The sequence below is a fragment of the Amblyraja radiata genome, chromosome 4, assembly GCF_010909765.2.
Source record: "Amblyraja radiata isolate CabotCenter1 chromosome 4, sAmbRad1.1.pri, whole genome shotgun sequence".
NCBI classification, from domain to species: Eukaryota; Metazoa; Chordata; class Chondrichthyes; order Rajiformes; family Rajidae; genus Amblyraja; species Amblyraja radiata.
Window position 1 is genome coordinate 717,945 of NC_045959.1, and position 13,458 is coordinate 731,402.

At 43.3% G+C, this 13,458-nt stretch overlaps 1 protein-coding gene across 3 annotated transcripts in view; it reads left to right on the top strand.

Moving 5' to 3' along the window:
• The window catches only part of zfpm2 (zinc finger protein, FOG family member 2), a 660,636-nt gene that overhangs the window by 143,424 nt on the left and 503,754 nt on the right, over positions 1–13,458 (top strand). For all 3 annotated transcript variants that reach the window (XM_033018888.1, XM_033018889.1, XM_033018890.1), the window contains exon 2: positions 4,280–4,438. In XM_033018888.1, coding sequence (XP_032874779.1) covers positions 4,280–4,438 — 159 coding nt within the window. The remainder of the gene's footprint in view (positions 1–4,279; positions 4,439–13,458) is intronic.

Genomic DNA, 13,458 nt, shown 5'->3' on the forward strand with positions numbered 1-13,458 from the left:
GCCCTGCCCTGCCCAGTAATGAAAGCCTACACAGCTGAGAAATTGCAAATATGGATGTACCTTGGGGCAACAGCTTTTCCAATGAGTGGATTCAGAACAAAGTGGGATTAGGAGGGACAAGTGGGTTGCGAGTCGAGACAGACAGAACAAAGAGAAAAGATATGGTCTTATGTGTAATTAATATGATCGGAGTAGCACGGCATACGAGATGTCATGGTTTGTGGTGGGGATGGGGTTCGCCGAGGTAAGAGGAAGCCTGATTTTTTTTATATAAAGAAAAACATTAATGGATAAAAGAATGTCTGGAGGTGAAATGACCAAGAATGAGTGACTTGACATATTGTCTGATGAAACAATGCTGACGGCAATTTTGTGGGAAACTGGAATGGCCATTTGTCTGGGTGGTTGCCAAATCATGTACAAATGGGGTTAGAGCAGACTGTGACCAAATATTATCAACCTATAACATTAATGTTGTTTCTCTCTTCCTGGAAGCTGCCAGTCATATAGCAGTATACTATTTCTAACTAAACATATACTGCTTTTTGTGTTCTTAATCTTTTGGTGAAGTATCATATTAACTTTCAGTGATTTAGTGTGAAGAGACACCCAAATTCCATTGAATACCATCATTCTTCAGTCTCACCATTTAAAAAATATTTAATCTTTCTGGTTTTACTACTTTGTTGATGGCCTCATTTTTCTACATTACATTCCAACAGCCATATCCCTACCCATTCACCTAGACTTTCTATATCCACATACATCCTGACTTGAAAATATATTGCTGTTTTTTCAGCATCAGTTGGTCAAACCCCTACAATCCCTACGAATAAAATTGTGGAAATAATAGATGGTATCAGTTCAAGGGGGCAAATCAATCACCATCTTCTAAAGAGCAATTAAGGAAGGATAATTAATATTGGCCGTGCTGGTGAAGCCCAGATTCTGAACATGAATAAAGAAAGATAGCTGGGGTCTCAGTTATTTATATTTATTAACTAAAGAGCCTGTCCCACTTGAGTGTCATTTGCGCGTCACGCAGGTGGTGCGCGAGGATTTTGAGAAACCCCAAAATCCTGGGGCGCCGCGCACTACCGCGTGTCACTGCCTATGCCACCATATCTCACCATGCGCCATGCAAGCGTAATGCACGCCATGCGCGCGTAATACACGCCATGCACGTGTAATGCATTTACGACACACGTAAATGATGTCGCGTAAATGACGCACAAATGACACCCAAGTGGGACAGGCCCTTAAATAAACGGGGTAGAAACCAAAGATGACATTAAGGTAAGTAGCTTTGAAAACAATGTATGTGGACGCATAAAATTATAAATAGATGAAACATTAGGGTAATATTTAGCCAAATGCATTCACTGCAGACAAATGTGAAGTCATCTAAAATGGAACTAAAGTGAATAGAAATGGCTCCAGGGTGACCAAGGCTGGGAGCTGAACATCCAGGGATATTCAGGAGGCATAGACAGAAAGGAAAAGGAGGTGGGATAGCGTTGCTGGTTAGAGAGGAGATTAACGCAATAGAAAGGAAGGGCATTAGCTTGGAGGATGTGGATTCAATATGGGTAAAGCTGCGAAACACTAAGGGGCAGAAAACGCTAGTGGGAGTTGTGTACAGGCCACCTAACAGTAGTAGTGGAGTTGGGGATGGCATCAAACAGGAAATCAGAAATGCGTGCAACAAAGGTAAAACAGTTATAATGGGTGACTTCAATCTACATATAGATTGGGTGAATCAAATTGGCAGGGGTGCTGAGAAAGAGGATTTCTTGGAATGTATGCGGTATAGTTTTCTAAACCAACATGTAGAGGAACCAACGAGAGAGCAGGCTATTCTAGACTGGGTATTGAGTAATGAGGAAGGGTTGGTTCGCAGTCTTGTTGTGCGTGGCCCCTTGGGCCAGAGTGACCATAATATGGTTGAGTTCTTCATTAGGATGGAGAGTGACATAATTAATTCAGAAACAAGGGTTCTGAACTTAAAGAAAGGTAACTTTGAGGGTATGAGACGGGAATTGGCCAAGATAGACTGGCAATTGATTCTTAAAGGGCTGATGGTGGATATGCAATGGAAGGCAATTAAAGGCTGCATGGATGAACTACAACAATTGTTCATCCCAGTTTGGCAAAATAATAAATCGGGGAAGATAGTGCATCCCAGAGTACGTAAGGAAGTAGCCCCAGAAATAGTGGATGGATTAGTGATAATTTTTCAAAACTCTTTAGATTCTGGAGTAGTTCCTGAGGATTGGAGGGTAGCTAATGTAACCCCACTTTTTAAAAAGGGAGAGAGAAAACGGGGAATTACAGACCAGTTAGTCTAACATCGGTAGTGGGGAAACTGCTAGAGTCAGTTATCAAAGATGGGATAGCAGCACATTTGGAAAGTGGTGAAATCATTGGACAAAGTCAGCATGGATTTATGAAAGGTAAATCATGTCTGACGAATCTTATAGAATTTTTCGAGGATGTAACGTGTAGAGTGGATAAGGGAGAACCAGTAGATGTGTTATATCTGGATTTTCAGAAGGCATTCGACAAGGTCCCACATAAGAGATTAGTATACAAACTTAAAGCACACGGTATTGGGGGTTCAGTATTGATGTGGATAGAGAACTGGCTGGCAGATAGGAACCAAACAGTAGGAGTAAACGGGTCCTTTTCACAATGGCAGGCAGTGACTAGTGGGGTACCGCAAGGCTCAGTGCTGGGACCCCAACTATTTACAATATATATTAATGATTTGGACGAGGGAATTGAATGCAACATCTCCAAGTTTGCAGATGACACGAAGCTGGGGGGCAGTGTTAGCTGTGAGGAGGATGCTAGAAGGCTGCAATGTGACTTGGATAGGATGGGTGAGTGGGCAAATGCATGGCAGATGCAGTATAATGTGGATAAATGTGAGGTTATCCACTTTGGTGGCAAAAACAGGAAAGTAGACTATTATCTGAATGGTTGCCGATTAGGAAAAGGGGAGATGCAACGAGACCTGGGTGTCATGGTACACCAGTCATTGAAAGTAGGTATGCAGGTGCAGCAGGCAGTGAAGAAAGCGAATGGTATGTTAGCATTCATAGCAAAAGGATTTGAGTATAGGAGCAGGGAGGTTCTACTGCAGTTTGATTCAGGGTCTTGGTGAGACCACACCTGGAGTATTGCGTACAGTTTTGGTCTCCTAATCTGAGGAAGGACATTCTTGCCATGGAAGGTTTACCAGACTGATTCCTGGGATGTCAGGACTTTCATATGAAGAAAGACTGGATAGACTCGGCTTGTAATCGCTAGAATTTAGAAGATTGGAGGGGGATCTTATAGAAACTTACAAAATTCTCAAGGGGTTGGACAGGCTAGATGCAGGAAGATTGTTCCCGATGTTGGGGAAGTCCAAGGATTTAAGGATAAAGGGGAAATCTTTTAGGACTGAGATGAGAAAAACATTTTTTACACAGAGAGTGGTGAATCTCTGGAATTCTCTGCCACAGAATGTAGTTGAGGCCAGTTCATTGGCTATATTTAAGAGGGAGTTAGATGTGGCCCTTGTGGCTAAAGGGATCAGGGGGTATGGAGAGAAGGCAGGTACAGGATACTGAGTTGGATGATCAGCCATGATCATATTGAATGGCGGTGCAGGCTCGAAGGGTCGAATGGCCCACTCCTGCACCTATTTTCTATGTTTCTATGTTTCCATGTCCTACTTTCTAAGTGCTGACTAGCTGTGGTGGTCTATTGAGATTGAACACTCTACGTATATTGATAATTAAAATGACATGGACTGATGAAGGAAATAATAAAAGTGACTAATAGAATGTGGATGTTTATGTATCTGCAGAACTGGAACAAAGTAGAGCACAGATTTGTATAACTGCAAAGCCCTTGTGAGACAATATGGAATTGTGCGAGTAGTCCTAGTCACCATATTTAGGAAATAAATATTGGCCTAGTGGAGAGTTCCATTTTATCAGACTGAGAGTTAAAGTAGTGGGAGAGATTACACAAATTAGAGCTTTTATTGAGTTTAGATTCCAAATTTTGTTAATCATAAAGATGTAAGTATTGGAACAATATTGGCGCCATAATTGAGATTATATAAGTGGTAGGACAAGTTAGAGGCACCCAACCGCCTGCTACTGTTGCAATATTTTCCTGTTCCTAACTTGCCTTGCTGTTTTCATTGAGCAAATTGTTATGTATGCTTTCGGAGTTATAATCTATGTATGCGGTGTAACAGAGGAGCCTCTTTCCATTGTAATAGGACCATTGGAAGACACAGTTGAAGATGATGAGGAAGAATGTTTGTCTGAAGAAAATGATGCAATCAATGGAGGAGGCTATGCACAGGAAGAAAACTTCTCCACAGAGTATGGGTCAGAACATCTCAGCTGTGAAGAAACAGAATATTACTGTGATAAAGGTAACTAGAGCTAACTTATTTTACAACAATAGATATATTGCCATTGGTGCAGTGGATTTCAGTATATTGCTGTAGAAAATAAGGTCTCGATTATCGAAGGGTATTTGGATTGTTTGCAGTTTCTTGTTTTAATATTACATAGAGCATAGGTCTATCACTCTAGTTCTGTTAGTTGGTGCATTGCTTCACATTCTCATGCCTGAAAACAGGCTCGGTATAACTTGCAATGTTTCCACATTGTGTCTGCTATTGAGTCATTGTCAGTTTTTGGATGAAGTGTTTTGTATATTGCATGATCAGGAATAACGTGGACTTTTATTTAGAATAGTCAATCATTTTCAGTAGTTCAAAAAGGTAAATGAGCTGTTAATGCTAAGATAGTGTGTGAAAATGAATGTTCCTTTCTTCCTTAAATCATATTCTGTGGTGTGTAACACAGTTGGACAATTACATTTTGGTCATTGTAATCTAGAATAGGAAGAAAAAAAGCACCTTCATTTTGAGGCCTTGCATTTATTGTTTCGTTATATCACTGGCATCTATATCCATTTCTAATTGATCTTGAGAAGATGGGTAGTAGTCTTGAACCAATGTGGTCTTACGGTGAATAAATCTAATTTAAGGAGTGCCAGAATTTTGTTGAGGTGCAGAGGAAGGATTGGCAATATTATTTTCCTGTTCGGATGATTCTTGACAGAGAGGGAAACATGCAGCTTGTGTTGACTCTGTATGCTTGCAATCTTTGCCCTCCTAGGTAGTGAAATCGATGGGTCTGAGAGGTGCTGTCAGAGCAACTTTGCCTTATTGAGTAACTCCTGTGCATTTTGTATATGGTACACACTCACACTGCATGAAACAGTTAAGCAAACTGTTGTCTTGCATTTTGTCATGCTAGTTGAAGGTTGATGGAGCTGCACTGATTCAGGCATGTGGAGTGTAGACCATCATACATTTGACTTGATGATGATGGAATGGCTTTGTGGAATCAGGAGACTGGTGACCACCAAGTCTCTGACCAGTTCTTACAGATTGCAGTATTTATGTTGATCTCCATAGTTTGTGATCATTGCTGACTGTGGGAATGTTGGAAGTGGGGGACCTACTCATGCTAATGCAGTTGAATATCAAGGGAAATGTGAGCATGAATTGCTACGTAAGCATGAACTGCTTCATTACTGAGTTGTTGCAAATGAAATTGAACATTGTATTATCATTAGCAAACCTCTGGCCTTATGGTGAATATGCCGAGGATGGTTGGGCAAGGACACTGCCCTAAAGAGCTCCTGTAGTGATAAGGCTGAAGTAATTGGCCTTTAACAACCACAAAGCTTTCATGTAAGGCATGATTTTGCCCAATGCTGAGAACTCGGCAGCTTCATCACCTTTGTTACCAACTTCTACCTTGTCCGCACTTTCATCGGGTCTAATTCTAACTTTCCACTTCACTTTCTCAACTTTGTTATCTCCATGTCAGGAGATAGGTTAGCAATCAATGTTTATTACAAGTCCATAGATACCCACAGTTGTCAGGATGAGACCCCCTTCCACCTTCTGCTGTGTTAAAAACGTGCCATTTCCAGAATTTCTGCTTTCAACCACGGTGGCACAGTGGCGCAGTGGTAGAGTTGCTGCCTTAAGGGGCTGTCCCATTGCGGCGACCTAAGCTGCGAGTTTAGAAGAGTTTGCCCTGGACTCAAACTCGCAGCATGGTCGTCACGAGATCCTAGGAGGTCCCATGAGGTGGCTGGAACTCTCCTTCATGCTCGAGGGAAGTTCCCGCATACTCGCGGCCTCAGCTAGGTCGCGGAAAAATTTTCAGCATATTGAAACATTTTCCGTGAGTAAAATTTGGTCGGCATGGTTCTTTTGAACTCAGAGTGCAGTGGAGTGGGGTCGCTATTTAGTTACAGACAGTCGAGGGCAGGCATAGGCCATCTCCTTCGCTGACCGGCCATTTTCTTGGTTCTTGGTTTCTTGGTCCTCCAAAATATTCCAAATGGAATTTAAACTGGAGGTTTTGATTTGCTCATTGGAGTTTCACGACCTAGGAAGACCTACCGATAGAAAAAAAGCCCGGTAAACTTTATTAAGCTTCTTAAAAGTGTCTCCACTCCTTCCCCCCCCCCCCTTTTCCCCTCTTCTCCCCCCCCCCCTTCTCCCCCCTCCTTCTCACCCCTTCTCCTCTCCTTCTGTCTCCCTTCTCTCTCCTTCTCTCTCCTTCTCTCTCCTTCTCTCTCCTTCTCTCTCCTTCTCTCTCCTTCTCTCTCCTTTCCCCTCTCCCACCCCCCCCCCCCGCTCTCTAAAGGACTTACGGTATTCTGTGGCAGCCGTTTACCTTCCTCTTCATCGCGCAGACAGCACTCCTCCGCTGTCCCTGGCCCCCACCTTCGCGATGTGATTGTGTGTGTGTGTGTGTGTGTGTGTGTGTGTGTGTGTGTGTGTGTGTGTGTGTGCGTGCGTGCGTGCGTGCGTGCGCGTGTGTGTGTGTGTGTGCGTGTGTGGTCGGTAGATGCAGCTCGCGGTTCGGTCGATCCAGCTCGCAGTTTCAACGCGGACGGTCGATTCAGCTCGAGGCTTTCCAGGCAAGTGCCCTCGAGCTTGAAGGTCGAAGGCACTCTTCTGGACTCGCGGATTAGCTCCCAAGTCGGACAGGCCCTTTACAGAGCTTGCAGAACCGGAGACCCAGGTTCAATCCCGACTAAGGGGGCTGTCTGTGCGGAGTTTGTACGTTCTCCCCATGATTGTGTGGGTTTTCTCCGAGATCATCGGTTTCCTCTCACACTCCAAAGCCATTCAGGTTTGTAGGTGAGGAGGAGGCGCTGTCCTGAACGGCTGCCTGTCCTGCTGCTGTCCGTTTTTTTCCCCTTCTTTTTTATTATTTTTAGTACGTTGAGTGTATAGTCAGGGGGCCTAATCTTTTTATGTGTGGGGGGTGGTGGGGGGGAAGGGGGAAACTGCTTTTCGAGTCCCTACCTGGTCGGAGGGATTGCCTTCCTCCGAGCAGCGACTTCGACCTGTCCTTGCGGCCTACCAGCGGGTCCTGGAGCGACGTTTCCCTGAGGGGACCTGGCCAGAACATCGGCTTTGGCGGCGGCGCAGAACATCGGCTTTGGCGGCGGCGCAGCGCTGGAGCGCTATTGCGGAGCGGGCGATGCCTTTCCTGGGTCGCCGCGCTGGGACTCCAGTATGCTGGGACCGCAGATAAGAACATTGTGGAGCCGCGGTTCTGTGGAGCGGCCAGCTGCGACGCTGAACGTTACATCCCGGAGCCTGGGATCTCTTGCTGAGATCGCCAGTGTGCGGAGCTCCGTTCGGCGCGGTCTGTTGGCTTGGAAGCCGCGGTCTCCGGTGTGAAGGCGGCCGTTCCTGGCACCCCAAGCCGCTGGGGGTTCTCCCGACGCCGGAGCAGCATCTCCCGGCGAGAACATCGGGCGCCGTGGCGGCGACTGTGGAGGCCTCAATAGGCCCGACTTTGGGTGGACAAGAGGATGGGGACTGGACTTTGTGCCTTCCCCCACAGTGGGAATCACTGTGGGGGGATGTTTTTGTGTTGAACTTCTTTTTGAATGCTATGTTGTATTTTTATTAGTGTGCTGCAAGGACATCAGAATTTCCCCTGAATAAGGGGATTAATAAAGTTTAATCTAATCTAATCTAATCTAGGTTAATTGTCCGTAGTGTGTGTAGGCTTGTGTTAATGTGTGGGGATCACTGGTTGGTGTGGACACAGTGGGCTTTATCTCTAAACTAAACTAAAAAACAATAAACTAAACCACCCTCCTCCCACAAAGGATTGTTTGGCCTTCTACCCAAGAACATCACATTCAATGGATCGTGCTCTGGGATTTCCAACACCACCAGTCACAGCTTTCCCACCACTCCCATTTCAGCATTCCTTAGGGACAGTTCCATCACCGATACTTTGGTTTATTTTCACTCCCTTTTTCACAATTTCTTCCAAAATAATCTGACGAGAAGTAATGGCTGCACTTTTATCTTTCAGGATTCCCATACCTGATAAATGAAGGATTGTTGCTCATCAAAATATACATAGTATACAACATTACTGCACATGCCTGTTGGTCTGTATGTGCACATGTGCAGCTCGAGGAAGAGACTTTCAGAACTGTGCAAATGCTGTTGTGTTTTTGAAAAAAAAATAGTTAGGTCCCACAGAGAAAATATTGTGGTATATGATAGAATTTCCTGACATACAGCTTTTACCAGTTTTAACCTAATTAGTTCTATTCTTTGTTTTGGTATTCTTAATAAAATCACATGATGACAGTGATAACATGATGACATAATTTCTGATCCACTTTTATAATATTTATAGAGTAATTGAGCTCTTTTATATGACACTATGCTTTTTTTAATATGACACTCCAGTTTGTATTAATTCCTTGCTGCAGGTTCTTCATCTGATAGTTTTCAATGGCTCATGTCGTACATTTTCTAATCAGGCAGCAGTTTTTGTCTGGCCTTCAAACCTTTCAGTCAATATTCTGTATTTCTTAAGCAGCTGTAATGATAGATCCCATGCCAATGTGTGAATCCCTGTAGAAGCATCAATACTCCATGCCTGTGCCTTGATCACTTTGCCTTTGTGTCGCTTAATATCAAAATCTTCAAAGCCTCTGTACATTTTTTTGTGAGGATTATGAATTTGAGCTCTTTAAATTATCTTAGCTGCAGAGCATATTATATTGACATTAGGAGTTCTCTTCGGACTGACAGAAGCTCGGTGCACAAAGCTGAAAAAAAGCCAATATGACTTTGTTTCTACCTTGCTCGAGGAGTTATATGTGTAAATCGCCTAAGCTTATTGACCCAAATCTTTGCCTTCTTGTGTTCTGATTTGTTTGGAACACAGACACTGATAGAGCATTGATACAGCCGATTTAGCAGCTCAGTGATTTGTTTTACAACAGATGCCTTTGGCTAGACATTATCACTCCCTCATGTCACTACTCTTTTTTTTCCTTTTTGCTAAGAATCCTCAGTCTCTCTTGGTTAAAGATGTGATCACATTCCTCCTTGTTTGATCAATTGTTTTAGCTGATCTATTTCAGACAATAGAGTGCTATAAATGCATGCTAAAAATACATGACGTTTTTTTTCAAATACAATACGAATACATGAAATTTAGGCATTATTATAATTGTAGACTGAGCCAATCGGAAATGATTTCCATGTTTTTTTCAGTGGTCATATTATCAAAAATATCACTTTGCCCCTTTTGTTAAAAAGCAGTGCGGAGCATAGGATAAGTACCAGAACCTAACAGGGCGGTTACGAGAGAGCTTCTTTTCACCTAGAAAACTTACGGGACTTGAAGGATATACTAACAAAATAATTCAAAATGGAAATTCAGCCACTGAGTGCCCTGTTTACAGTTTTCTTTTATGGAATTACCTTAGCATTGTATTGGCCTAGATTATTATTCCAGAAGCATGCGTTTGAATCCCATCAGCCTGCTAATTAATCAAATAATTAAATAAATTTGAAATTAAAATGAACCATTCTCAATAATAAAATTAGTTAATTGTTCTATTTCCACGTGATACTGGATGAAGGAGATTTGGAGAAGATCTCCAACCCATTTGACAAGAAACAAACGCTATTCAAATGCTGGTTGCCGATCATTGCTGTTCAATTAGATGAATTGGTGATTTGAAAATCACACATGTGAGGAGAGTAAAAAATAAGATTGGCAAGAAAATGCTTCTACATTATCTTACATATTCCCAATTTTGGGCAATGAGAGTTAGATATAGCTCTTAGGGGTAAAGGAATCAAGGGATATGTCGAAAAAGCAGGAATGAGGCACTGATTTTGAATGATCAACCATGATCATATTGAATGATGGTGCTGACTCGAAGGACCGAATGGCCTACTGCTGCACCTATTATCTATGTTTCTATGTAATTACTTTAGGTCCCAGGGCAGTTTGAGAGGGCTCTGACTTGTGAGCTGTTCTGGGACATGCTGCTGATGGTGTTGCTGAGTTTCCAAGAAATAGGAAGGAGGTAGTTGTGAAGGGCAGGAGAGTCCTACTATTAGGATGCTAAGGCTGATGCAAGGACTCAACTCAAAACGTCACCCATCCCTCTTTCTCTCCAGCGTCTTGACTTGAAATATTGACGATCACTTTCAAAATTCAAATTCAAATGCAGTTTCATACCATTTCAAGCAGGGTGCAAGGCCACTAAAGACAGCGAGTCGTGACCTCTCCCTCCTCCATCTTGCAGAGACTGAGCCATGCCCACACTTCTGGGTTTTATAGTCCCTCGCCCACCCTCACTAGAAGGGGCGTGGCCTTCATGGCGTGATTGACAGGAGAGAGAATCTCAATATTTTTTAAACACTAATAACTAGAGGGATCAGGGGGTATGGAGAGAAAGCAGGTACAGGATACTGAGTTGGATGATCAGCAATGATCATATTGAATGGTGGTGCAGGCTCGAAGGGCCGAATGGCCTACTCCTGCACCTATTTTCTATGTTTCTATGTTTTATTTTTAATCAATGAGAAAAATCCTCGGCACCTGATGAGCGGAGGGGGTCTCTGATTACGATGGACAAAAATCACAGCCATATGTGCTAGCTTTATCTAAAATCAATATAAAGCGCAAACAGGAAGTAGTCAAGACTAGACTTTTAATTATATAGAAGGCAAGGTAACTTTAATTAGGCAAGGCAACTTTAATTTAGCAAGGCAACTTTAATTAGGGAAGGCAACTTTAGCATTTCCAAACCAAAGGCAAGTCAGCTTTAGCATTTCCAAACCAAAGGCAACACAGCTTTAGCATTTCCAAACCAAAGGCAACACAGCTATAGCATTTCCAAACCAAAGGCAACACAGCTTTAGCATTTCCAAACTATATTTTCAAACCACATTAAGGGCACTGACAGGTCAGTAATACCACTCACAGTTTAGTCGACATGTGTTCAGTGTTATTCACAGCTCAGACTGAGAGACGTGACCCTCTAGCTTCCCCCATCTTGCAGAGACTGACTGAGGCATTCAACACTTCCGGGTTTTATAGTCCCTCCGGAAGGGGCGTGGCCTTCAGGAGGAGAATCTCAACATTTTTTAAACACTAATAACTCTTTTATTTTTCATCGATGTGAAAAATCCTCTTGTCCCGCACAGCGGAGGGGGCCCCTGAGTAAGATGGCCAAAAATCACAGCCGTAAGTGGCAGTGTTTGTTCTAAAATCAATATTCGGAACAACAGGAAGTGGTCAAGATCAGACTTTTAGTAATATAGATAAAAGCATGAATTATAATCTGATTTCCATACATGAATATACAAAGGTCATTCATGTGCTGTACCTGTTGATCAGAGCCTGGCTCTACTGTGGAATGTACCGTATATCGCGGCAATGAAGACGCTATTTTTTACACAAAAATAAGGCACGAAAATGTACCTGCGTCTTGGAGGCTGAAGGCTAGGTTGTTAGCCAAGAAAGATAGACTTGGCTATCCCTCAGTACAGCAACATCAAGAACGATGTTGCTGTACTGAGGGATAGCCAAATCTATCCCTCATTGCAGGCAGCTGATGGGAAACGCTTGTTTACAAGGTGGGAAGCGACTGCAAAAGGACAGGACTGCTGGAGGGGGTGGGGAATGGGGGGGGGGTTCGTTTCACAGAGTGTGGGTAGTCTGGCCAGGGGTAACGTTGCTGGGAGGGCAGGAGCGTTGAGAAGGAGGGGATCATGCCAGCAACTCACTCACCGCTGCCGCGGCGCTCCAGCCGCGGAGCCATCGCATTGTGGCCGGGGAAGGAAGTAGCTTGGGTGGCTACTGAGCAGAAGGCTGGCTGCTCTATCTCCCCCTCCCCCCCCCCCTCTCCCCCCCCCCCCTCTCCCCCCCCCCCTCTCTCCTCCCCTCTCCCTCTCCCTCTCACTCTATCTCTCCTTATTCATGCCTAATCCGTCACTATGCTCCATCGGGCTTGGTCGCTGCACTCCCTCACAATTTCTCACTCTCAACACTCACCCAATGTTGAGAACACTTACGCTATGAGTTGATTGTACCAAGATTCGGGAGGAGGGAGTTGCGAGGATTGTATTGGAAATATTATGTGTACAACATATCAGACAAGGGGAAATTCTGATGCTCAGTCTTTTCAATTAAATCTATGGTCTCCAGTTCTCGACTTGGAAAGACTTAATAGTATTGGTGATCAAAGAATCAAGTCAAGGACAGCATAAAACTAAAAGAGAAGTCATTCTGTCCTCAGCAGACGACAAATAACATAGCAAAGATGAGCCGGAGGATTGGGAAACTTTTATAGAACACCAGAATGTAACTAACATGGCAATACGGGGAGAAACTATGAAATACGAAGAAAGCCAGCCAAGAATATAAAGGAGAATAGTAAAAGCTTAATTAGGTATGTGTAGGGGAAAAAATTAGTTAAGACAAATGTGGGCCCCTTGAAGACAGAAACAGGTGAATTTATTATGGGGAACAAGGAAATGGCAGACGAGTTGAACAGGTGCTTTGGTTCTCCCAGAAGTATTAGGGAATAGAGGATCTATTCTAGGGTGACGGAGGAACTGAAGGAAATTCACATTAGTCAGGAAATGGTGTTGGGTAGACTGATGGGACTGAAGGCTGATAAATCCCCAGTGCCTGATGGTCTGCATCCCAGGGCATCAAGGAGGTGTCTCTAGAAAATGTAGGCGCATTGGTGATAATTTTTCATTATTCTATTGATTCTGGATCGGTTCCTGTGGATTAGAGCGTAGGTAATGTTGTCCCATTAAGATAACATTACCTATGTAAGAAAGGTAATGTTACATAGGTAATGTTATATTTTAACATGTTTTCTTTCTCTCTCTGCCTCTCTCACATGTGATTAAAGTGCACATTGTCAGATTTTAATAAAGGCCATTTTTATACATTTTGGTTTCACCATGTAGAAATTACAGCTGTGTTTGTACATAGTCCCCTCATTTCAGGGCACCATAATGTTTGGGACACATGGCTTTACAAGTATTTATAATTG